The 26,634-nt window shown below is 40.4% G+C and overlaps 1 protein-coding gene across 2 annotated transcripts in view; it reads right to left on the reverse strand.

Moving 5' to 3' along the window:
- Positions 1–555: 555 nt before the first annotated feature.
- TRIM36 (tripartite motif containing 36) overlaps positions 556–26,634 on the reverse strand; it is a 44,994-nt gene continuing 18,915 nt past the window's right edge. For both annotated transcript variants that reach the window (XM_047083486.1, XM_047083478.1), the window contains exons 3-10: positions 23,190–23,515; positions 18,616–18,762; positions 16,436–16,531; positions 12,640–12,893; positions 12,311–12,435; positions 7,883–8,173; positions 4,725–5,022; positions 556–2,728 (exon numbers count right to left, since the gene is read on the reverse strand). In XM_047083486.1, coding sequence (XP_046939442.1) covers positions 2,377–2,728; positions 4,725–5,022; positions 7,883–8,173; positions 12,311–12,435; positions 12,640–12,893; positions 16,436–16,531; positions 18,616–18,762; positions 23,190–23,515 — 1,889 coding nt within the window. In that variant the 3' untranslated portion in view covers positions 556–2,376. The remainder of the gene's footprint in view (positions 2,729–4,724; positions 5,023–7,882; positions 8,174–12,310; positions 12,436–12,639; positions 12,894–16,435; positions 16,532–18,615; positions 18,763–23,189; positions 23,516–26,634) is intronic.

A 26,634-nucleotide genomic window follows, 5' to 3' on the forward strand; every position in this document is an offset into this window, starting at 1 on the left:
TCCATTTTGTGTAGCAATAGCACGATTGATCATATTCCCACATGGGACATGCTCCCGGGATCTAATCAGATGATGGACCATGGCAAAAATTTCACAGACCCAGACTGTGTTCAGTGCCCAGGAGATCGCTCCGACTCCTACTCCTTTCCCCAGAATGCAACTGTGAATATGAGGCTAAGTTATTATACACTATCATGGGACAACACGGAATTGACTTTTTTTTTTAAATTAAAACCCATGAAGCATAAATAACAATTCATTGTGATGCACGACTATCAGAGCCCCAAGGCCTGAGAGTATGAATGTGAACTGAAAGAACACACATATAATCAATATCTGATCTATTATGGACCACAAAAGCAACATCAGAGAATCTGATCAGTTAGCCCAAGAAAACCAGCTTCACGTCAAACTTTTCTAATGATCCCTTCGGCAAGAATCAGGCTAGTAAGGACATGCCCAGAATAACTTTATGTAAAACCTTTGCTCTTAAGCTAATATACTCGGCAAAACATCTCTTCGTGAAAGATTTGTTTCCATTTTCCACAGAAACATAACTGAGAATTCCCAGAATGCAGTTCAATAATTACACTTATTTTAATTTTTATTCAAAATGAAAGAAAACACGGAGAACAATTTCTATACAACTATACAACGTTTTAAGTGGCTTCCCTATCCTATTAAAGCTTTATATTTAAAATGCTTACATTACATGATATGTGCTTACACAAGCTTGAGGCTCAAACTTGACCACACACGTGACTCTAGCAGTCTTACTGCACAATGATCCACATAATACTGCATATTTGTTTAGTTCAGCCTATGTCGTAAAGTGCTTATTCATCGGTAGGAAGGTACAAACCTACTAAACACTCAACTTCTCCATGATATTTCCTACTCCGGGTAGGGGGGGAAAAGGCGAATTTGATGCTACCAGCCTGAATAACAGATTTCCACTTAAAATATATATATTAAAAACAAGCAAACAACAAGGAAACCAAATCAGGCCTAAGATTTTGGTGGGTCTATTAAGAGAGATCAAAAGCATGTCAAAATCATTAGCGCTACAATGTGTAACAGCTTAGTTTCTGAACATTTTGACTTCTAAAAAATAAGCAGTTTAAGTAAAAACCCTTTAGAGGACATCTTTCAAAAATGAATGTAAAATGTCAAAGTATTAATTCTTCAAATTAGAAGAACTTTTAAAAGGGTACACACAAAGTCAATATGATTTTCATTATTATTCCTAAACTAGACTTGTAGTTTTACTGACTTTTACAGATGCTTATTGCCAAACAACAGGCCATAGAAAATATCATCCAACTAACCAGTAAGTTACTCTACATTTTAGAACATATTTAATGACATTAAAAATATTTCATGAACTCTCCAAACATGTAAACATAAACCAGGGCAATGTGATATGTAATATTGGTGCCAAAAAATGAAAATCACAGGACACAATAAGAGGGCAAAGAACAAATATGTTAAATATCAGTGCAGCTTCTCTAATATTTGTGGAAAATAAATTATTTGATACAGACGCAGGTATTTTCAGAGTAAGAAAAACTGAAGACAAATTTTCTAAAAAAAAAAAAAAAATTACACCAAGTGAAAAGCTGCTTGTGCTAGCCAAGAACTTAGTGTTTCCTGCAAAAACAAGAAACAAAAAACAAAAATGTTTACACACGATCAGGTATGGGCATTACAGGTAAGCGAACTCTTAAAAATATCCTTAAAAATACAATTTGCTGTCTCAAAAGAAAAAAAAGCAGTATTCATTTTCTGGGGAATATACTCTGAATATTAGTTACATACTTCAAAATACATAATTTCCCATTTAAATATACTACCATTTCTCTGGCCTTTATACTAACTATACCTTTGTTTTCTTGTGAAAAACATACACAAGACACAATGCTAAGTACTAATTTCTATCCATGAGGCATCTAAAAAATAGCTTCTCTTAAGACATAAACATGATACCAAATGAAAAACCAAACACAAAAGAAACATAACAATAAATAGTTTTGTATCCCTTCCCCCTCAAAAAAGAAGTATCAGTATCAGCAACACTGACTGACATAAATACATTAGATTTCCTGTTCATAAGAAAAGAAAGACAATCCAGTTACAGTGTTTCACCATTTCAGGGTTAACCAGGAGAGAGCGTCTTTACTCCCGCAGTTTGTGAAAGGCAGGATGAAGACACGAAAGAGGCAAGACTGTTTAGGTTTTTCCGATTTAAGAAGAAACACACACAAAATACAAGTGTGGCCACAGACTACTTAGATGATGTGTAATTAGTTACGAAGGTTAACACAGAGCCGTCGTTTTGCTCCCCTTTTTCACCCTAAGTCACATCACGTGCTTCAACTACATGTCCTCTTGGTATTCTAGATATTTTGCTGTGATGGGTTCCTCAAGCTGAATTCCTCCACTGCCCATTAATGCAAATGCTGGGTACATCGTGTGCGAACAGTCCACCTGGCGCTCGTAAAGGCATTTCATGTGATCCATGTCATAGAAAGCCACTCTGCCTTTGTCATAGTCAAGGAAAATCCCTATACTTGTTGGCATCGGAAGAACTCTATTCTCAGGTTCATTGGCGGAAGTGGCTGACTTGGGTATGAAAAACTTCTTCATGCCTATGGTGACTAACGTGAAGGGCTGTGAATCAAAGCAGGCATCTTCACTTCCGCTGTCATGGCCGCTGTCTTGCTCGTATCTAGAACACAATACACGCACAAAGCAGTCTTAGCTGTGGCACCATCCACAGGCCATCAACTACCCTCAGAACATTTTCACAAGATAATATATGTTGCTTTATTTATTTTTTTAAGCTTACATATTTTAAGAGAGAGAGAAAGCACAAGCAGCAGAGGGGCAGAGAGAGAGGGAGAGAGAGAATCCCAAGCAGGCTCTGTGCTCAGCGTAGCGTGGAGCCTGACACAGGGCTCGAACTCATGAACCAAGAGATCATGACCTGAGCCGAAACCAAGTGTCAGACGCTTAACCGACTGAGCCACCCAAATGCCCCGACATATGTTGCTTTAAAATGAAGTTGTGGGGGCGCCTGGGTGGCGCAGTCGGTTAAGCGTCCGACTTCAGCCAGGTCACGATCTCGCACTCCGTGAGTTCGAGCCCCGCGTCAGGCTCTGGGCTGATGGCTCGGAGCCTGGAGCCTGTTTCCGATTCTGTGTCTCCCTCTCTCTCTGCCCCTCCCCCGTTCATGCTCTGTCTCTCTCTGTCCCAAAAATAAATAAACGTTAAAAAAAAAAAAATAAAAATAAAAAAATAAAATGAAGTTGTGGCACAGTGGGTTAAGCGTCCGACTCTTGATTTCAGCTCTGGTCATGATGTCATGGTTCGTGGGACTGAGCCCCGTGTCAGGCTCTGTGCTGACAGTGAGGAGCTAGCATAAAACAGCAGCTTATAGAGATTTTTGATACAAACGTCCTTCCTTCATTTTCCGATTCATACTTCACTTTTTATGTATTTGTGATCATACTATATTGACGCTTTTAATCAGGTCTCACTGATATTTCTGATGTCACAAGCCTTTTAAACATTATTAATATCAATATTCTATCGAGTGGTCATAGCACCATGTTTAATTAACCATTTCCCGATTACCACAGTCACTGTTTTGTTAATTTCTCACCCTTGTGCAAAAAACTTTTCCTGTCACTCAGATTACCAATTTGGGGTTCTGTTCACACAAGAGGTCATAAATTATTTGTGTGGGCTAGTATACATAATACCACATAAAACGACAAAACCACACAATCCCCATTAAATAATCAATCTCTTTACAAACTGGAATCCTTTGATGTGGAAACCTGTTTACCGTGACCCAATTTTGTAAAGTACCTCCAGGGGAGTTTAAAGAAATTATGTCCCATTACAAAAGAACGATTTCATACCAATTATGAGGTATGGCAGTTGGAAGCATTTCACTATACGTGTAATTTTTATCACAGAATTAAGGAAATGGATATGAAAGATGTTCAAAATTTAAAACTGTGGGGAGCTTGGGTGGCTCAGTCAGTTGAACTTTCAACTCTTGATTTCGGATCAGTCATGATCTCACAGTCATGAGACTGAGCCCCACATCAGGCTCTGTGCTGACACTGTGCAGCCTGCTTGGGATTCTCTCTCTTTCTCTCTCTCTCTGCCTCATCTCCCCTCTCCCTCCCCCCACCCCCGCACTGCTCTCTCTCTAGGAGAAAAAAGGTTTAAGAAATTTTTAAATTAAAAAAACCTTTTTTCATGTTTATTTTTGAGAGAGAAACAGAGTGTGAGCAGGGGAGTGGCAGAGAGAGAGGGAATCACATAATCTGAAGCAGGCTCCAGGCTGAGCTGTCAGCACAGAGCCTGAGTTGGGGCTCGAACCCACAAACCATGAGATTATAACCTGAGCCAAAGTTGGATACTTAACCAACTGAGCCACCCAGGTGCCCCTAAAATTTTGTTTTACTTGCAAAGCTACAGGATAGTCAAGAAGTACCCAAAACAGGCTTAAATACTTGAGATTTGTATCCCAAGACCTCCTGACTCCTTTCTGGAGCCAGCCACATCCGCACGGCCAGAACACCTGAATCTAAGGAATGTATTCCAGATGTAATAAGCAAACCCACATCAGTTTCCAGTCTTACCTGGCCAAACAACGATGTGTACCTTTAACAGAATCACCAAGTTCTAGATCAATAAAAAGAGCCTACCTTGGACTAACTGCATCCCGGGGAGAATGGAGCCATTCTTGTAGTTTATCACTGGAAGCGACTCCCACTTTTACCAGGTATGAATACGGTTCCACGCGGAAGGCCCAGAAGTGCTTCCCCTTGGTAATTCCAACGTCTCCAATGATGTAGTCTAAACTGGTGTAATAACCCACTTGGATACGCTCCGCAGCAAGCAGAAGATTAAACCCAGCTCTACTCTCAACACGGTCTCTCTTCAAGTTCAGCAAGAGGCGTTCATTATTATAGCCACATTTTTCATCAAAGAGGAAACTAAAAACTGTAAAGAGAGCTTAAGATTAGTCTCATCATTATCGGTGAGCACTTCTATAACTGACGGTTAAATAGGATCTGTTTTTGAATTAGAAATTAGTGAAAACCGACTTGAAGAGGAATGTGTCACATGACCCTAGACAAAGTATTACAAACCGAATCCCCAATTGGGAAATCACTTCCAGTAGAGTCTCTATGCCTGAAAATCTCTAGGAATGTCAAACAGCAGAAAAAGTATTTCAAGTGTACGAGAAAACTCAACAAACGTGGTTCCTGGGAAGAGACACAGCAGATCTCTTCTATTTTACACTACTGGATCTGTCCCTTTTCCCTTTAATATAAGGGGATGTACTTTTTCATAATTACATGTACAGTTTTCTAAATATTTATTCTAAATATTAGCAATTTCAGTAGGGGCTTTTCCTTATCAATCCACAGGGCAGACATGAAAAACTGTACAGTTTAAAAAAAAAAAAAAAAAGGCACATGTTTTGGGTTTAGAGAGACCAGAGTTTTAATCCCTGGTGAGGCATTTTTGTTTGGTTTTGAGTGGGGTGGAGGGGCAGAGAGAGAGGAGGACAGAGGATCTGAAGCGGACTCTGTGTTGACAGTAGAGAGCCCAATGCGGGGCTTGGCTTGAACTCCCGAACTCACAAACTCAGGAACCAAACCATGAGATCATGACCCGACCCTTAACCAACTAAGCCACCCAGGCACCCTCCAGCTGAGGCATTTAAATGGAGTTTAACTTAACCTTTGACTTCCTGACTACAGAATGGACAGAATACCACTCTCTTAAGTCTCTATCAACTCAGATCCGTTAAGCAGAACATTGGCTCAAAAGTGGAAATGACCCAAATGGTCATCAACAGATGTACAGATAAAGAAAACGTGGTCTATCCATACAGTGGCATATTATTCACCCTAAATAAGCAAGGAGATTCTGGTACATGCTACATCAAGGATGAAACCCCAAAGAAGCCAGGAATAGGATTATATCCATCCACTTATATGAGGTACAGGCAATTCATAGAGGCAGAACATAGAATCGAGGCTCCCAGGCTCTGTGGGGAGGGGGGATTTGTGTTTAATGGGCACAGAGTTTCAGTCTGGAAAAAATGAAAATGTTGTAGAAATATGAGTGGTAGTGGTGGCACAAAAATAGGGACGTACTTAATGCCACTGTCCACTGATGTGCACACTTAAACGTGGTTAAGACAGTAATTTTTGACTATACTATATACCATGATAAAGAAGAAATTGTGTACTAGTAAGCTAAAGCCGTTCTCCATATGTAGGCGGACCATCCTCTCTGGGAATGCCTATCGCCCTGGCCTGGTATCTTCCCGTCAATCTCAAAAGTCTCCCCATTTGCAAAATAAAAATTGTAACGGTCACCCTGGTCACCTTATTCCTAGAGGAGAGAAAGCCAACTCTGGGGATGAGTGGCTGACTCAGTTGGTGGAACACACAACTCTTTATCTCGGGGTTGTGAGTTCGAGCCCCCACTGGGTATAGAGATTACTTAAAAATAAAATCTTAAAAAAAAAAAGAAAAGAAAGTAAGAACTTTGAATGTGTCCTTTCTTCCTTCCCCCTCCACCAAGTCACTGAAAACCCAGCAGCTACTTCCAGATTTCTTTTTAATTCCACTTTCAGTCAGACAAGAAAAAAAAGGGGAAACTGCCTTAAATGTACAAATATTTATCTCATACTTGCAAATCCACCCTAAAACTATCAGATTTTATTCAAATTGAAGATAACCAATTTTTGCCAACCCTACTTTATTTGTATTCTACTTTTTTTTTTTTTTTTAATTAGCCACAATGTGCATGAAAAACAAGTAGTGGCTAGTACACTGGACAAAAAGGGAAGGAAGGACAGACTGTACAAAATATGGACACACAAGCCACTAAAAACAGGCAGGGGCTGTGGGGTCTAAAAACCAACTGCAGGAACCTCAAAGGCAGGGAGCAACAGGGCACAATGTGTGCCCGCTATAACCAGAATGAACCCAGCACTGGTTCTCAGCGTCCCTGGTCTGTGGAGACACTGCAGGGAAACCGCTCACCTGCAGATGATTCTTTCTACAAAAATCTATGGGCACTCTGTAGGTAGCACCAGTGGTTTCAGACTTGGGAGGTGGGGGGTGCCTGGGCAAGATGAGCTTTTAATATTGAGGGGGGCAGGAATCACCAAGTTCGAGAGAACATCCAGACACATCAGAATGAGGTTAATCAAAATATTTCATATTATGCCAATATTTTTTTTTAAATCTCCCAAGATCTATGTTACAGGGATTTCTATAAACCTATCAAAAATACAGAATTATACCATGTAAAAATTGTACAGTAGCATATTTATGCTATTTTTCATTTCAAATTAATAGCCCCCACTCAAATGTCTTGTTTTTCTCCATCTGATGTCAGTCCACATTCTAATCCTGTTCCCAGCCTACATGGTGAAATTCAAGTATTCGTCTACTTCCAAAACCTAGCTGGGGATGGAATGGGTTTTCTAGAAAACTTTTTTTCAAACCAATGAAAACTGGTATCAATGTAGAGCTATATAAAAACAGAGCCTAATTTATTTATTATTTTTTAAAGTCTATTTTGAGAGAGACAGTATGTAAAAGAGCAGAGGAGGGGCAGAGAGAGAGAGAGGGTGAGAGAGAATCCCAAGCAGGCTCCGCATGGTCAGCACAGAGCCCGACTTGAGGCTCGAACTCCTGAACCGTGAGGTTATGACCTGAGCCGAAATCAAGAGCTGGATGCTTAACCAACTGAGCCACCCAGGCGCCCCTAGTTTTATTTTTTATCAAGGTCTCTTCCAACTCTGTGGTTTTTTTATTCCCAGTCTTCCCAATACCTGGAGCTGGAGGGGTGTGAAGAATCAGCTCCCTGCTGCAAGGACTACAGATCGAGCCCTTGTAGGCTCTTACTCTGAAAGCATAGTTACAATTGCTTTCCAGATCGGAAACGACTTTACTCGTGCCACACACTTCTATCTCGTTCCAAGACAGCATCTCTTCATCTCTGTTAACCTTCCGATATTCAAGGACATAGCTGTCAGCTTTGTCCTTTTCTGGATGGTGCCAGTTGATCAGAGCATTGTTATACACCTTGCTCTGCTCCTCATTGATCTCTGGCACATCTACACCTGTAAGAAAGAAGAAACCAAACAGAGTTAAAATACTGTTATTTCAGAACCTTTATGTTCCTCGATAAAAATCATGTATTGAAAATACTTACATCATTTCTATTTTTTTTTTTAATGTTTATTCAGTTTTGAGAAAGAGACAGAGCATGTGTGGGGGAGGAGCAGAGAGAGAGACACACACACACAGAATCCGAAGCAGGCTCCAAGCTCTGAGCCATCAGCACAGAGCCCAACATGGGGCCCGAACCCAAGAACCATGAGATCATGACCTGAGCCGAAGTCAGAAGCTTAACCAAATGAGCCACCCAGGTGCCCCTTAAATCATTTCTGTACTAAGAGTTTTCTAAATTTGTAACACTACGTATAAGAGAAAGAAGAACTCCTGTAATGTACAACAACATGGGTGGACCCTGTGGACATGCAAACTGAAATAAACCAGACACAGAAAGGCAAATACTGACGCATGATTCCACTTATGTGAGGAATCTAGAAGAGTCGAATTCATAAAATCAAAGACTGAGATTCTGGCTCCAGGGGCGGGGGAGGGACAAATGGGCAGTTATTAATCAAGAGGCATAAAGTATCAGTTACCTCAAGTATCAGTTAAGCAAGACATATAAGCTCTAAAGATCTCAGTACAACACTGTACCCAGAGTCAGCAACACTGTATTTCCACACTTAGAATTTGTTAGAACAGATCTCAAGGTAAGTGCTCTCACCACAAAATTTAAAATGAGAAAGAGGGGCTCCTAGGTGGCTCAGTCAGTTGAGCGTCCAACTTTGGCTCAGGTCATGATCTCACGGTTCACGAGTTCGAGCCCCGTGTCGGGCTCTGTGCTGACAGCTCAGAGCCTGGAGCCTGCTTCTGTGTCTCCCTCTCTCTGCCCCTAACCCACTTGCATTCTGTCTCTGTCTCTCTCAAAAATAAATAAACATTAAAAAAAAATTTTTTTAATGAGAAAGAGTAAGCAATGAAGACTTTCAAAGGTATATTTAGGTGTGTAACTAAAAGGGAGAAGAACAAAAAAATAAGACAGACCAAAAAAAGACTTTAGCTTTAAGCATTATATTAATTCTGAAACACCATAAAGTTTTTTAACAATATGCCTTTCAATTTCCACCTACTAAATAGTAATGCTGGGGCTCAAAATATTTAATGTGCCCTCCTGTAATTATATTTTAAAATCAGGGGTGCCTGGGTAGCTCAGTTGGTTGAGTGTCCAACTCTTGATTTTGGCCCAGGGTCATGGGATCAAGCCCCACGATCTTAAGCATACAGCCTGATTAAAAGTGTGTGTGTGTGTGTGTGTGTGTGTGTGTGTGTGTGTGTGTCTCCCTCCCTCCACCCCCCACCTTTGCCTCTCCCCAACTCACACTCTCTCTCTCTAAACTAAAACAAAATAAAAATAAATTTTATTAAAAAAAATTTTTTTAACGTTTATTTTTGAGAGACAGAGGGACAGAGTGCAAGCTGGGGAGGAGCAGAGAGAGAGGGAGATACAGAAGCAGGCTCCAGGCTCTGAGCTGTCAGCATGGAGCCTGATGCAAGACTCGAACCCACAAACTGAGATCATGACCTGAGCCAAAGTCAGATGCTTAACTGACTGAGTCACCTAGGCGCCCAAAATAAATAAATTTTAAAATCTAAGTTTGGTGACTATAACAAAATTCAATGAAACATCACACAATTTTCTTTCATATTTTCCTCCACAGAGTTGCAAGGCAATTTAAATGAATTTTTCTTGGTATAAACATGATACTAAAATTTCTTTTTTTTTAATTAAAAAGAATTTTTTTTAATTTTTATCTATTTTTGAGAGAGAGAGAGACACAGAAGCGGAAGTGGGGCAGAGAGAGAGGGAGACACAGAATCCAAAGCAGGCTCCAGGCTCTGAGCCATCAGTACAGAGCCCGATGCGGGGCTGGAACTCACGAATGGTAAGATCAGACCTGAGCCTAAGTAAGACGCTTAACCGATTGAGCCACCCAGGTGCCCCAATACATAATATTTTCTGTAAGAACATCAGAAACTACACAAAACACACTTCAAGCAACTCCAAGATAAGCACTACAACAATTTTTTATAGATCCTGCCAGTATTTTTCTCCCACTGGCAATTCCACTGCATGGTCATGTCAACATTTAACTGTTTTCAGAAACTCAGAAACAGGTTTCTAGTTTTTCATGAAAAACACAACACAAAAGTATCTCAGCTAAATCTCTGTGCATATGCATAATCCTTTACATACAAGGAACTCCCACAAGCTTAACTGCCCAGGGGTAAGCTATACAAGTCACACACACATACCACACATTTGTCAGAGAAGTATATGAATTGAAAATAAAAGTCTCCCTCTTGTCCTTCTCCCCACGTATATATAAGCAATGTGTAAGCATGTCTGTATAGAGTACATTTATGCAACTGTTATGTTCTACAGCCATGATGAGATCTGGAAAGTCATTCAAAATACATTTGGGGGAGAAAAAAAAAAGCTAGTTATAAAATAACATGACTAGTATACTCCACCCCCCCACACACACCCTTTTTTTTTTTTTTTTTTTTTTTTTAAAGCAAAACAGGTGCATGCAGAGGCGCCTGGGGGGGCTCAGTCAGTCAAGCATCCAAATTTGGCTCAGGTCATGATCTCACGGTTTGTGGGTTCGAGCCCCGCATTGGGCTCTGTGCTGACAACTCGGAGCCTGGAGCCTGCTTCAGATTCTGTGTCTCCCTCTCTTTCTGCCCCTGCCCTGTTCATGCTCTGTCTCTCTGTCTCAAAAATTGACATTAAAAATTTAAAAAAGAAGAAGAAGAAACCAACTCTGTCAACACCTTGATCTTAGACTTTTAGCCTCCAGAACTGTAAGAAAATACATTTCTGTTGTCTAAGGCATGCAGTCTATGGTATATTGTCTCAGCAGTCCTAACAAACTAACATAGCAAAGTAAAGATGAAAACATCTTAAGAGTCAGTTGTAGCCTGGAGACATCATTTCTAGGTTTCTGCCCTAGAGAAACTCACACACATGTGCACAAAGAACACTGATGAAGATGTTCAATATGGCACTGTTTACAACAGAGAAAAAACAAAAACAAATTGTCTCTCAGTAGGGAAATAACTTATAAAATGAAATACTATAAGCAGTTAAAATAGCTTTTTTCAATGTTTACTTATTTTGAGAGACAGAATGAGCAGGGGAGTTCATTTATTTTGAGAGACAGAGAGTGAGCAGGGGAGAGGCAGAGAGAGAGAGAGGGAGATAGAGAATGTCAAGCAGCTTCTATACTACCAGTACAGAGCCCGACATGGGGCTTGAACTCACGAACCATGAGATCATGACCTGAACCCATATCAAGAGTCAGATGCTTAACCGACTGAGCCATCGAGGCAGCCCTAAAATATAGCTTTAAACCAGAACTTTGTGTGATAATATCTTAAACTTCACGTGTTTAAAAAAGCAATTTACAAAAAGGATACATATACAATGTAATGGCATTTATACAATGTTTAAATTTTTTTTAATGTTTCTTCATTTTTGAGTGAGAGAGAGAGAGAGAGAGAGAGAGAAAGAACACCTGAGCAGGGGAGAAGCAGAGAGAGAGGGAGACACAGAATTCCAAGCAGGCTCTAAGCTCTGAACTGTTAGCACAGAGCCCAATGTGGGGCTTGAACTCAGGAACGGTGAGATCATGACCTGAGTCAAAGTTGGATGCTTAACCAACTGAGCCACCCAGGCACCCCTATTTCTACAATGCTTAAAAAACACATGAACCAGAGCACCTGGGTGGCTTAGTCGGTTGAGCATCCAACTTTAGCTCAGGTCATGATCTCACGGTTGGTGGGTTTGAGCCCCACACAAGGCTCGCTGCTGTCAGGGTGGAGCCTGTTTCAGATCCTCTGTCCCCCTCTCTCTGCCCCTCTCCTGTTCACGCTCTCTCTCTCAAAAAAGGATAAACTTTAAAAAAAAAAAATCTTTAAAAATAAATAAATAAAATGAAAAATAAAACACACAAACTAACAGAATATACTTTTTGTACATAAAAACCTAGTTTTCATAATGGCAAACCGAAGCATTTGTTGTTCCCATACCTTCTGAATTCCGACTACAAGAGTAAGGCTCTGTCATCAGTAAAACTTACCACTAGAGAAGAAGGACAATTCCCCAAGAAGTTCTGTTTGTTTAGATGTATTAACAACATAGTCTTCAAAAGAAGTCTGAGCCGCAGGTCTAAAGCTCTTCAAAGATTCCGTAGCCTTCTGTATTCTGCAGACAGAGATTATTTTATATAAAAACGATTTTTTAAAAGGCCAGACTACATATCTGCCATGTGATTAAAAAAAAAAAATACTTCCGTCAACTTTCAGGTGAGGAGTGTGGCCGTGCCTTGCACAAAACACAGCACCAGGAGCCACTCGGAGCTCAAGTTGAAAGATACTGCCAAGGAGATCTAAATTCAAAGCAACACACCTGAGGTGGAGTTGTTTCGCCGTCTGTACAAAACAAGACTGGTCCGTCTCCTTAAGTACTTCTTGGGCATATCCCACAAGCCCGTTGTTCTCTAGAAGCCCCTGATACTCCTCCACTTGGGTCTGAAATTTGTCTAATCGCAGTTTCTTAGAAGTGTCAATTGCTTTCAAAACAGATGATTTCCTCTCTTCTAGAATCTCATAGAGCTTTTCAAAATGTGTGATTGCTTCTTCTTTAGCTCTCTCTCCATTACACTATTATAAAACAAGCAACACGTTACCTCATCTGCTAAATCCAAATGTCTTTTCTCAAAATAACCAAAATTCAATTTTGAATGACTCTGACATTTTCAGAACAGTAATTTGGCACTGAATACACTTAGCAAGGAACGATGGCCAATTTTTATTTAGACGTACTTTGTAATTTTATAATACTGTGTTTTCCTTAAGCTTTAATCTCCAAAGCTCAGCAATAAATAATTAAATAGGGAAACAACCTTCAACTTATATACAAAGGAACTTGAGGAAGAAATTAACTGATTTAACTAAAGACACAGGATAATATAATCCTGGAGTTTTTTTTTTTTAATTTTTTTAACGTTGATTTATTTTTGAGAGAGAGAGAGAGAGAGACAGAGCATGAGTGGGGGAGGGGCAAAAAGAGAGGGAGACACAGAATCCAAAGCAGGCTCCAGGCTCTGAGCTGTCAGCACAGAGCCTGATGTGGGGCTTGAACCCACACAAACCACAAGGTCATGCACTGAACGAAAGTCGGATGCTTAACCAACTGAGCCACCCAGGCACCCCCTTCTTTTTTTAATTTTTAATGTCTATTTATTTTTGAGAGAGAGAGAGACAGAGCATGGGGGGAAGGGGAATACAATCCCAGAGCTTTTAATTCATTTCTAATTCAGGCAACTTTTGACCCCTTCTATCCTATTCCAATTTTTTACGAGATGTTAAAACAGTTAAAACTCAGGAAGATGACATCCTTTACTAAGGTATCAGAATGTAACTCTTCTCTTCAAATTTATGTACTTTAATTAGAATTAAATTTTACATGACTTTATGCAAATTATTTAACTTCTGAACCCCTGAGTTTTTCTCTTCTGAAAACTGGGGATAAGAGAAATAATTTGGGGTTTTTTTGAAGATGGGAAAAGATTATTTACATAAAATGCCCACCACAATGGTACATAGTCTGTACACACAGAGATTATATTCCCTGTACATGCAGCTCTTCCTCTACTTGGCTATAAAATGATCCTGTCTGCAGTACTGACTGAACATTTTGAATGTCTGTAACATCAGAGACCAACTAGATTCTGAAAACAAAACCAGCAGAGCCCACGTATGCAGCCATCATTATAGACCCATAAGCAGCAGCCATCAGAAAAAATGCTTCAAACACATTCTTAAAAGCTGACATGTGGAAGAACTACACTGTGCATTTCCCAGTGTCTTCTGGCCAACATTTCTAATGAAAGGAAATTTTTTTCCAGATTCCTTTCTCTGTTTCCTAAACCCAACAGGCAAAAAAAATTTTTAAAGGATAGGGCGCCTGGGTGGCTCAGTCGGTTGAGCGTCTGACTTTGGTCATGATCAGTCAGGTCACGATCTCACGGTCCATGAGTTCAAGCACCGCGTCAGGCTCTGTGTCGACAGCTCACAGCGTGGAGCCTGCTTCAGATTCTGTGTCTCCCTCTCTCTGCCCCTCCCCAAATCATGCTCTGTCTCTCTCTCTCTCTGTCAAAAATAAACTGTAAAAAAAAAAATTTTTTTAATAAAAATTTTTAAATGATAGGCAGGAGGGAAGGAAGGAAGGCGGACAGAGGGTGGTGACATTTTGGTAGTAGTTCAATGAGAGATCACAACATTAAACTCAAAAGATCATTACGCATAGGTAAAAAGGGGGATTTTTTTTTTTCCAGCTAAGTGTAATTATAGAAAAAAAGACCGTGTCACAGTCCTCACTGAGCAAAAGTCAAGAATGCAGACAAACTGTCCAATGGGAAAGATTCTTAACTGACGAGCTGACCAATGCAGCTTAGGTCAAAGGTATAAGAAGCTAGGTAATTTCTCTAAGATCCCAAGGAATGAGCGTCTGCATGAACAGGTGACCTGAGAGTTCCTCCATTTTCAGCCTACTGAATCACAAACTCAGCAACGGGTCCTGGGTCTCCCTTATTTCAGAAATAAGGCCAGGGGCACCTGGGTGGCTCAGTCAGGTAAGCATCTGACTCTTGGTTTCAGCTCAGATCATAATCTCACGGTTCATGAGATGAGGCCCCATGTCAGTCTCTGCACTGACAACACAGAGCCTGCTTGGGATTCTCTCTCTCTCCGTATCTCTCTGCTCTTCCTTCCTACATGTGCTCGCTCTTTCTCTCTCTCTCTCAAAATAAATAAACATCAAAAAGTAACAAGAAGTAAGGGCAGCATGACTGAGGACCAGTAATAAAACAAACCTAAAATGACCAAAGATACAATCCCTGAAGCAACCTACCAGGTAGGTAATAATTTACCAAGGATTGGGGGATTATATGAAACACAGAGAGTTTTTCAATCAGACAAAAATAGGAGACACAAAATCACACTTTTCAAGTACATGGAAAAACAACTTACTTAGGGTGGGGAATGCAATCAGTGAATATCAGGGGAAAAAAATTAGAAACAAAGGCAGTGATGGCGATAATGCTGCTCATTTGCATAATTTCTCAATTTTCGAGCCCATTTTGGGAAATAAAATCTCAAGAAGTAACAGTCTCACACTAGCTAGGATATTGTTATATTGAATCACAGCTTCTACAGTGATCAGGAGTAATGGCCCTTCAGTTTATTTCAAATAGAGGAAAAGAAACACACATCAAGATCAGGGAACATTTGGAATTTTAAAAGAACCCAGTCCTATCTTTATTTTTTACATGTTACCAATTCTCTTCACTTGTTTTACTGAAGTGTAATATACAAGCAGAAAATGGTCTACGTAAGCGTGGAGATCGATGAACCTTTGTAAACACGTCCATGTAACCCGCATCCAGATTAAATGGAGGAATGCTACCGGATCCCAGACACCATCCCTATACCTTTCCAGGCACCCATCCTTCCCCTCCCCACCCTTCAACCATGCCTATCCTGAATTCTAACCAGAGGATCCAGCTTCCCTTTTGTTGGTACTTTTTACAAAGGAATGGGTTAGTTTGTACCCCTTTGTCTCTGGCATCTTCCTTTCAATACTATTGCAAGATTCAGCTACATTGTTGCATATAGTTGTAGATACTCACTCTACCTCTGCTTAACTTCCACTGTTGATGGATGTGTGGGTAGTTTCCACTTTGTGGCTGTTCCAAACAACACAGAGATGGAACATTCTGATACGTATGTTTTGGTGAACGTATGTCAGGTATATATACTTAGGGATAGCCGGCATTTTAAATCAACCTGGTCCCAAGCACACACAGTATGTATTTCAGATGCATTCTGTTCATTTTGTAAAATGCCGATAATTGGCAAAGCGATCATTTACCTCACGTGACTACTTCTGACACCGTAACTGCCACGTGAAGGGGGAGTCATCCTCTGCCCTGTGCTTCAATATAATTTAATCACCGCCCCTATCAGGAGCTGATCACACATTGTAACTTAGCTCTCATACGTGTTTTCCTAGTCCCAGAAAAGCAGGGGTGAAATCCAACACGATCCTGTAAGCCCAGCGCGTCCACTACCCTCAGGGTTTTGTGAAGGAACACATTCTCTAGATGGATAAATAAAAACATGCAAACCAGGTTAGCACTTACCTCGGTTTCTTTCATTAACAAGTTGAGTTCAGAAATTTGACTCTTCACCTGGCTCTCCTTGCCAATAAGGTAATCAATATCCTTTGAAAGCTTTTCCTGTTAGAGCATATCAGAAACACAAATAAACAGAAGCAGGAGTTTAACAAAGGCCTCGCAGGTTTTTCCTGCTTTTATTTTTTATTTTTTCACACAATACCCATCTTCTTCTTTAGCCTATGATGAGAACTGGAGACTGTCATTATATATATATTTTTTAATGTTTATTCTCGAGAGAGAGAGAGAGAGAGTGAGAGAGAGGGTGAGTGAGGGGCAGGAAGAGAGGGAGACACAGAATCTGAGGCAGGCTCCAGGCTCAGCTGTCAGCACAGAGCCTGACACGGGGCTTGAACTCATGAACTGTGAGATCATGACCTGACCCAAAGTCAGATGCCTGACCGACTGAGCCACCCAGGCGCTCCTGGAGACTGTCATTATTAACTCGGGGTAAACAGTTACTGGCCTTGAACACTGAGGTCCAAGGACATAGGAGACATTAGAAGCAGGCTGGATAAGAGAACAAGGCAGTGATGCTCAGACTGGGATTCAAAAACCTGGAATATATATATATAATACATTTTTGTTGTCTCCTCATCGCTCCCAAAGGTCTTCCTCCTCAGGCTTCTGAGTAAATGGAAGAATAGCAAACGGGAGTGTGTCCTCCATCAGATTTTATAATTCATTCCCTCGCTCTCTCGTTCTCTCTCTCTCACACACATACATACACACACACACACACACACACACACGACCCAAACAGCAACAAAGACCCTTCTAAAATAAACTTCACAGCCTAGCCCAGGTGAGCTATTCATTATATAATTACACATACGCGAAAATGAAAATATAGATGTGTAAGAATAGAGCTCATTAGGGGCACCTGGGTGGCTCAGTCAGTAAGTGTCCAACTTCGGCTCAGGTCATGATCTCACAGTTCATGGGTTCGAGCCCTGTGTCAGGCTCTGTGCTGACAGCTTGGAGCCTGGAGCCTGCTTCAGATTCTGTGTCTCCCTCTCTCTCTGCCCCTCCCCCTCTCACACTCTAGGTCTCTCTCTCTCTCTCTCTCTCAGAAATAAACAGTAAAAAAAAATTTTTTTTTAAATAGAGCTCATTAAGCTACCAGAGCTCATTAAAGAACTTCTTTATAAAGGAGTGATTCTGAAATTAGCATGCTTATTGCAGAGAGAATATAATAGGTGTTCGTGAGATCCCTCATTTAGCCCAGAAAAAATAACACGTAATATGACTGAAGTATATTAAAACACAAACAAAAAAGCCTTGAGGCACCATGGGGTTCAAAGTTATGAGAGACAAGTGTACTCAGAGTCTAAATATGCATAAGAATATCCTGAGCTGTCGCCCTAACGAGAGGATCTGAGGATTTCTCAGTCACTGCTGCTGACCTGAGGGGCTCAACAAGGAACAATTCCAGGAGCTAACTCGAGGCTGGGAGAACCCTGTGCGTCACCAGCCAACTAAACAAGCATAAAACAAATTTAAAAACCCTCAACATTCATGGGGCATCCAGAAGAGTAAACCACGTAAGGTTTTGCTTCAACGGTCTGGTAAAACTAGTCCCAGAACTAACTGCCGCTCTGTCCTGGCAACCGAAGCTTGAAAGCAAGTCAAAGAAGGAGCAAACTGTGTCGAAGTAACTTACTCACACGCTAGAAGAAAACTCAAGAACATCTGTAGGATACAGATACAGTGCTCAACAAGGTAAAATTTACAATACCATACAAATCACACTGAAAAGAAAAATCAGCCACAACTGAGCTTGTGAGGTGCCTGGGTGACCCAGTGGCTTAAGTGTCTGACTCTCGGTTTTGGCTCGGGTCCTAATCTCAAGGTTTGTGAGTTCGAGTCCCACATCGGGCTCTGCGCTGACAGTGCCTGCTTGGGATTCTCTCTCTCTCTCTCTCTCTCTGTGCCCCTCCCCATCAGTACCACAAAGAACTACCTGGTTAAAAACACTAACAACCTAATATTAGTAGAACACTGAGTGACTCTTTACATTGTTAACTCATTTCAGTCAAACAAGACCACAAAGGAAGCTAGGATCTTATGAAGACAAAGCTAAAGGCACAAAGTAAAACAAAGTTATAAAGACCCAGAGTCGAGTTCCAAAACCACACAAATCCTACCTTTAAGGTCTTGTAGGCACTGCTCATAGTGGTTACTCGGTGATTGGAATGATTGCCGCCCAGCTTACAGAGGTGACAAACCGGTCTCCGACACAACTCACAGTACATGTTAATTCTCTCAGTTTCATGTTCTGGGCACATTAAAATCTACGGAATGAAGAACCAAAGTGCAATTAAGGGTCAGCAGAGTTTGCCGGATATTCACAAAGTCCCTAAGGTACAAAGACGCGCTTTACAAAATCACCAAATAAAGCCACTGAAATACATAAAAGTGTAAAAAGAAGAAGCGTAAAAGCATTTGGTATATCGTATGAAAATTTTCTGTATTACAATTACTATTTTTTAGTTTGAGAGTTCAAATGGTCAGTTAAATATATAGATGTTATCGCCCTTAAACTTGGTGGCAAGAAGATGAAAATTTCATTCCTATCAGACTTGCATGCTTAACCAGGCCAGAAAGGCCCTCTGGCCACACTGAGTAGGCAATTCTTAAGGACCATGACCCGTATTTTTGTAAGGCCCAATAGCAAATGGCTGATGGGAACCCATGGCTTCACCATCCTCATAAGCAATCTGCACCTGGCTGACTCAGTCGGTGGAGCAGGTGACTCCTGATCTCAGGGTTGTGGGTTCAAGCCCCACGTTGGGTGTAGAGATTACTTAAAAATAAAAATTAAAAAAAAAAAAAAGGTACGGGGCACTTGGGTGGCTCAGTCACTTGGGTGTCCAACTTCAGCTCAGGTCATGATCTCACAGTTTGTGAGTTTAAGCCCCACGTCAGGCTCTGTGCTGACAGCTCAGAGCCTGGAGCCTGTTTCAGATTCTGTGTCTCCCTCTCTCTCTGCCCCGCCCCCACTCATACTCTGTCTCTCTCTCTCTCAAAAACAAACATTTAATTAATTAATTAAAAAAAGAAAGAAAGAAAAAGAAATCTGTTACTGAGGAGTCTTAGAACACTTTATGATACGAGCCTCCAGATATTGCTTTTACATATTAATCATGCACACAATTACCAAACTTAGAATTGTTTTTTTTGTTTTGTTTTTTTAAGATGTAAGTTTCTACCTTCTTTTTTACTCTGAAAACTATCATCACAGGTATGTCTGAAACTGTACATGAGATAACTGCGTTCATTTGCAAGAAAGCGGAGATTCCTTTAGACTAGTGTGTCAATGAAATTAAACAGTTATCGGGGGCTCTGACAGTTCAGATTTTGTGCCACTACAACTGGTTTGGTAACACTGAGACAAAAAGTAACATCCGATATGAAAAGTCTTAATACTAATGTGCAGGTCCAGGAGAAAAATAGAGGAAAAAATTTCAAATTCAAATGTAGGTCCGACTGCCTACATTCTCAAAGCCATTACATGTATTTATTTAATCATTATCTTAATTCCAGCATAGTTAGCATACAGCATTATATTACTTTTCAGAGCCATTACATTTATTATTTGTATCTTTTAAATATGTTTCTTTTTTTTTTTTTTTTTAACGTTTATTTATTTTTGGGACAGAGAGAGACCAAGCATGAACGGGGGAGGGTCAGAGAGAGAGGGAGACACAGAATCCGAAGCAGGCTCCAGGCTCTGAGCTGTCAGCACAGAGCCCGACGCGGGGCTCGAACCCACGAACCGTGAGATCATGACCTGAGCCGAAGTCGGGCGCTCAACCGACTGAGCCACCCAGGCGCCCCTAAATACGTTTCTTAAGTAATCCCAATGTAGGGCTCGAACCTACAACCCCAAGATCAAGAGTCGCACGCTCTACTGTCTGAGCCAGCCAGGCCCCCCAAAAGCCATCACCTTTAAGATAAGTTATAAAATTTGGCTTTCTGCAAGGAATGATGACAAGAACTCAAAGTTACTGACAAATACTTTACCTTCGTAAAATTTTTGTAAAATCTGTAAAATTTTGCTATATTGAGGAACACTAATGACTTGAAGGGAAATAGTTCTTCCTCAATATAACTTACCCCTATATCTTCAGCTTCTTTCTTACCAACCTTTCATTATATTTGTAAACAGAATTAAGTCTGCAATACTCTGAAAATGTTACTCAAGATTTCATGAGTTTGTAAGTCATAAAAACCCAAACCTAATAGAATTCATTTAATAATCAGGTTCTTTCATAATGGAACAGTATTAATCAACTTAATTAATCTGTGTTTAATTAAAACACAAAGCTTATGGCATGCATACGTATATATGTGTATATATATAATTTTTTAAGTAGGCTCCATGCCCACTGTAGGGCTTGAACTCATGACCCCAAGATCCAGAGTCATGTGCTCTACCAATAGAGCCGCCAAGCATCCCTGAAGACATGAATTTTTCTAAAAGTATACAACCTGGAGCACTTAAAATGAGATAAGGAACATAACAGGGGGTTAAAAATCATTTGATAAATCTGGGGTGCCTGGGTGGCTCAGTCGGTTAAAGTGTCCGACTTCAGCTCAGGTCACGATCTCGCATCTGTGAGTTTGAGCCCCGCGTCGGGCTCTGGGCTGATGGCTCAGAGCCTGGAGCCTGTTTCTGATTCTGTGTCTCCCTCTCTCTCTGCCCCTGCCCCGTTCATGCTCTCTCTCTGTCTCAAAAATAAAATAAAACGTTAAAAAAAAAAAATTAAAAAAAATCATTTGATAAATCTATTGCCACAATGACATAGTTTGAAAAACAAGCACAGAAGTTTAAAAAGCATACAAGCACAGAAGTTTAAAAAGCATACAAGCACAGACTGTTTTTGTTTTAATCTACCAGCCCTGCACTTAATAGGATGTAAGAGGGGGCGCCCGTCTAGCTCAGTCAGTAGAGCACGTGACTTAGGATCTTGGGAGTCCTGAGTTCAAGCCCCACACTAGGTGTAGAACTTACTTTAAAAAAAAAAAAAAAATGATGGGAGCACCTAGGTGGTTTGGTCAGTTAAGCATCGGACTTTGGCTAGGTCATGATCTCATGGTTCATGAGCTCGAGCCCTGCGTCTGGCATTGTGCTGACAGCTTGGAGCCTGGAGCCTGCTTTGGATTCTGTGCACCCCCACCTTCCTCTCTCTCTGCCCCTCCCCCATTCCTTCCCTCCCTCCCTCCCTCCCTCTCTCTCTGCGCCCCCACTTTCTGTCTCTAAAACAAAACAAAACAAAACAAAACAAAACAAAACAAAACAAAACAAAACAAAACAATGATGGGGGCATCCGGCTGGCTCAGTCAGTTAAGCTAGTCTGACTTCAGCTCAGGTCATGATCTCCTGGTTCGTGGGCTCGAGACCTGCATCAGGCTTTCTGCTGTCAGCAGAGCCCGCTTCGGATCCTCTGTTTCCTGCTCGTGCACACACACTCTCTCTCAAAAATAAATAAACATTTAAAAAAAAATGATACAACAAATACTCAGCTCATAGTTTCAAGATAACTTTGGGGATTTTTTTTCCCATTTTTTTATTACAAATTAAAGAGAAAAGTTTTGGGCTCAAGAATGCAAATAAATTTTCATACACAAGTTACTAAGTTGTAATGAATAAGAACTTTAACCAAAAGAATCAACTAGCTTTTCTAAATCTGCATAAATCAGAAAGCAGTATTAGTGAAGCTATCCAAACATTCTTCTTGTCAGTCACAAAGCAGGGCAAACAACAATGCATAAAGTTCTTTTGAGCATGACCATAGAAATTACCCAGAAAGGTTAAGAAATATGACTTCCACTTCAGATATTACATTAACATTATACCACAAGCTCCAAAATATTAGGCTGTACTTACTCTTACTTACTTAAAGCACAACTGTAGCTAACTAAAAATGTCAAAAAAAAATGTTTCCCAATCAAAATCTTTTACACAAGTGTGACCCTAACACATTAAAGCACAAAGCTTTTTAACTTGATAATCATTTCAATCTTGGAGAGAACTCAACCTTTCCCCTATTTGCAGAGCTTTCGTTAAGAACCTTCACCTTCGTGCATTGTGCTGCATTACACTGTTGTAACCCGGTGAACCAGAATATTGCCTTTAGGCTGCGGGGATGTTTAACAACAGACTAAATTAACTCCAAACACCAGGCCTTGGTTTCTGGTACAGGCTTTTTTTTTTTTATGTGCTCATTTTAACATACACGTTTCTATGTGCATGTACCATCCATTTTACCTACGGATTTATTTTTAAATAAGCTCTATGCCCAACGCGTCGCTTGAACTCTAGATCCCAAGATCAGGAGTCACACGCTCCACTGACTGAGCCAGCCAGGTGCCCTGCACCCACCCCCCATACAGGCTTTTCAAGTTATTTCCATTCTTGCTGTCAAGTTCTTTTTTTTTTTTTTTAACGTTTATTTATTTTGACAGAGAGAAAGAGAGTGCACAAGCAGGGTAGGGGCGGAGAGAGAGAGAAAACCCCAAGCAGGCTCTGCACTGTCATTGCAGAGCCTGACCCGGGACTCGAACTCAAGAACCATGAGATCATGACCTGAGCCGAAATCAAGAGTTGGACACTGAATTGACTGAGCCACCCAGGCGTCCCTTCCTGTCAAGTTCTAGTCTTGTAATAATTCCTTTTGTAATACTGATATTCTAACTAAATCAGAACTTCTCTTACCTTGGGCCTGAAATTCGTGGTTGGGCCCACGTACTCATGCTGAGCTTTCACGGTACCCCACGGGTGGTAAATTTTGAAGCACTCATTGCAATAGCTCGCGCTACAGTCCATGCAACTTTTTGTGGACTCCTGCGGTGGGGGTTTGCAGAGGTCACACATGATGGCCGTGGCTGCCCTGGCTGCCTGCCGGTACCTCTCGACAATGGTCTCCAAAGTGAAATTGCGAAACAGACCATTGATTCCTCGTTCTCCAAGATCCACGTCATGCTCACAGCCAGGGCAAGGAAAAGTGGTGGTCCTAGGGGTCAGGGAGCTGCGCTTCCAGCCTGTGTAATTGGAAGTCCTTGTTTAGTTACGGCAGTAGGAAAACCAACAGAATGAAGACAAAAGAAGAGAGATTTTGGAAAGAGAAATCTACAAATATATACCCACTCCCAAACTAATACTCAAAGTGGCTCCGCTTGAATTGGTCTGTATTCTGAAAATGCTTCATGCTTGTTTTTCCTTGGTATGCAAAAGACAAGCCCAAATTGTTAAATAGGTATTAAATCAAAGCAGAAAGGAAAACCCTCTATAGTAAACCCCACACAAAACCACATCAAATCAAACAGATATAAGGAAAAAACATGTAATACAATACTACACGGGGTCAGGATTTTTTTGAAATCATATAATTATACATAATGACTTTTATATGTCACCTCCAAAGTAATTTCGTTTTCATTTAAATGAAGACAGCCTTGGCTGATGACTAGGAAATGAATTCAGACATAAATGAACAAGAGTCCCTAACCAGTGCTCCATGGATAGGCTCCAGAAGGATCCAAATCGTTTGGCAAACTCTTCGAAATTGTACGCAAGATTTTGCATCAATATACCTATGCTTATTTTCTGGTTCAACAATCCATAGCTATGATCAGATTCTCAGACATACGTAACCACAAAATGGTTAAGGACCACTGCAAAAGAGAGTTTCCCACGGTAGTATTGTTTTATCTGGGTAGGCAAAATCATTAGTTAATGGAGTGCAATCTATAAAAGAGTGAAAAGCCCATCCATAGACCTAGAATCTAGTGACTTTAAGAGAGACCAACCATTTAGAATCTTCTTATGACCTGAAAAAAAGAATCATTAAAATTACTTAACTCGTTAAGTCAAAAGCTACCCAAAAAGTATTACAAGTAACTTTCCAATCTATACATAATACACTGAATGACCTTAAATAGCATGCTTTGGTTCAATATTATCTGGATTTTAACAAATCAAGAAACCAAGACACGACCGTCCTTACCCACAGGTTCACGAGAATCCGGGGGGGGGGGGGGGGTTGTCTCTTTAACACAGGTGTATGCATGCCATTAATTCCCCGCTCTCATTTATAAATCTACCCTTAGAGTATGTAGTCTTGATTGCCCACAAAATCACCTAAATATAAACACAAACTCCTTAACCTACAGCCTTCCTTCACTCTGCCGTGTATCCAGTATGGAAAATGAATGGTGCAACTCATTTAGAAAAGGTCTTTCTACAGCTACATTAATAATGTCTTGGCATATTTAATTCTCCACTGGAAGTGACTTTACAACATGCTAAGAGTGCACTGGGTCCCAAAAACTACTTACTTAACAAACATGCAGAATACTTGTATTATCTTCTTTCAAGGATATTTTAACCTTTACATTTCTAAACATACAAAAAAACCACATACCAAAAAAAAAAAAAAAGTTTCCCCATAACAGTTTGAAAAGTCTATTTAAAGTATATTCTAATAATTCTCAAAACATGCAACACAGTCCAAGCGAGATATTTCACAACACAGCAGGCACAGAACGAAATAAGCAGCAAAGCCACTTTTAAGACACATGCCAATGAAAAATCTCAGTCAGTGAAACAAAACAAGCCACATAATTTTGGAAGTGATCTAGTGCAGTGGTCAAGTTGAAAGTAATGGAAAGTCACATTTAACTGCATGCTTCCACATGTGAACCAGGTGACAGAAATTAAAATGGAGAATCCCAACAGACAATGTTTAACGAAAATGGGTTATTTATCACTGGTTTTATGAATTGAAGGTTGCTATCAGTTTAAGTGACAGGATCAAACCAAATTAAATCACGACAACAAAGTCATGCTTTAACCTGTATACTGGTGACACCCAGATTGTGGTCTTCAAGTTCAGAAATTTCAAAAAAGATGTTGTGTCCCTTTTCTGTAAACCTCTTTTAACTTTTAACAAAAATAAGGTATCAAGCATCACACTAATTTTCATAAATCAGGCAAAATATTAAATCAATAAATCTTAGCTGTTTTCCTAACAGATCTTTAAAAAATTCTCATATTTTTTGGCAAATGCGAAGACATTTATCTTTTATTTCATCTGTCATGGACTTTTACCACTGTTCTCAAAAACAAACAATAGAACATATGTTCGGGGCAACAAAGAAACAGAACACATCTAAAGATATTCTGGGAAGTAAATCTAGTGGAAAAAAAAAAAACCAAGACAGGGGAACTAAGAATAAAATGTAATAGAGTCAACTTTTTCCTCTCTAGAACTGTGCTGTCTACCATAGTAATAATTTAGCCAAATATCACTATTTAAATTTAAATCAAAGATTCAGTTTCTAGGGCACCTGGGTGGCTCAGTCGGTTAAGTGTCTGCCTTCAGCTCCGGTCATGATCTTGCAGTTCGAGCCCCTATCAGGCTCTGTGCTGACAGCTAAGAGCCTGGAGCCTGCTTCGGATTCTGTGTCTCCCTCTCTCTCTGCCCTCCCCCACTCCCTCCCTCCCTCTCTCTCTCTCAAATAAACACTAAAAAAAAAAAATTCAGTTCCTCGGCTGCACTAGCCACATTTCAAATTCTCAAGAGCCACATGTGACTGCTGGCTCCCATACTGTACAGAGCTGGGTCAAACAAACATTCCCTTGAACTTAGAATGTTCCATTGGATAATACTCCTCAACAGCATGACTTAATGAAAAAGAAAAAGTAATGATGGCTTTGAAAGGTAAGAAAGCAATGCAGGCCAAGCAATGCAATTATATATGTCGAACTGTATTTATGGGGCCAATCGTTCAGGATTATGTGAACATTGTCACTTTGCAGAATCCATTCTTTTCCCCGTATACCTTTATTTCAAAAACATATTAAATGGGTATGAATCATGACACAGTTTTAAAATGAAGACTCCAAAAAAACGTCTTCAAATTGATTTAGAGCAAATCTTCCCCCAAAATCAGCTTTTGGTCACTATGATTTCTCATTTAAACATCAAAGAGAAAATGAAGTATTTCAAAACCGAGTCGATTTCATGACAGGTTCAAAACCTCTGCGAGCTGCATCCTGTCCCATATTCTGGCTACAGACAACTTCCCCACTGTTACCTGCTAGCCAGGTAGTGGACAACCTCCCACTATCCCGCTGGACGTCTATGCTTGAAAACGGG

This window comes from Lynx rufus, unplaced genomic scaffold (genome assembly GCF_022079265.1).
Source record: "Lynx rufus isolate CCGP_SWC_20201006 ecotype Redwood Valley unplaced genomic scaffold, mLynRuf1.p SCAF_1, whole genome shotgun sequence".
NCBI lineage: Eukaryota > Metazoa > Chordata > Mammalia > Carnivora > Felidae > Lynx > Lynx rufus.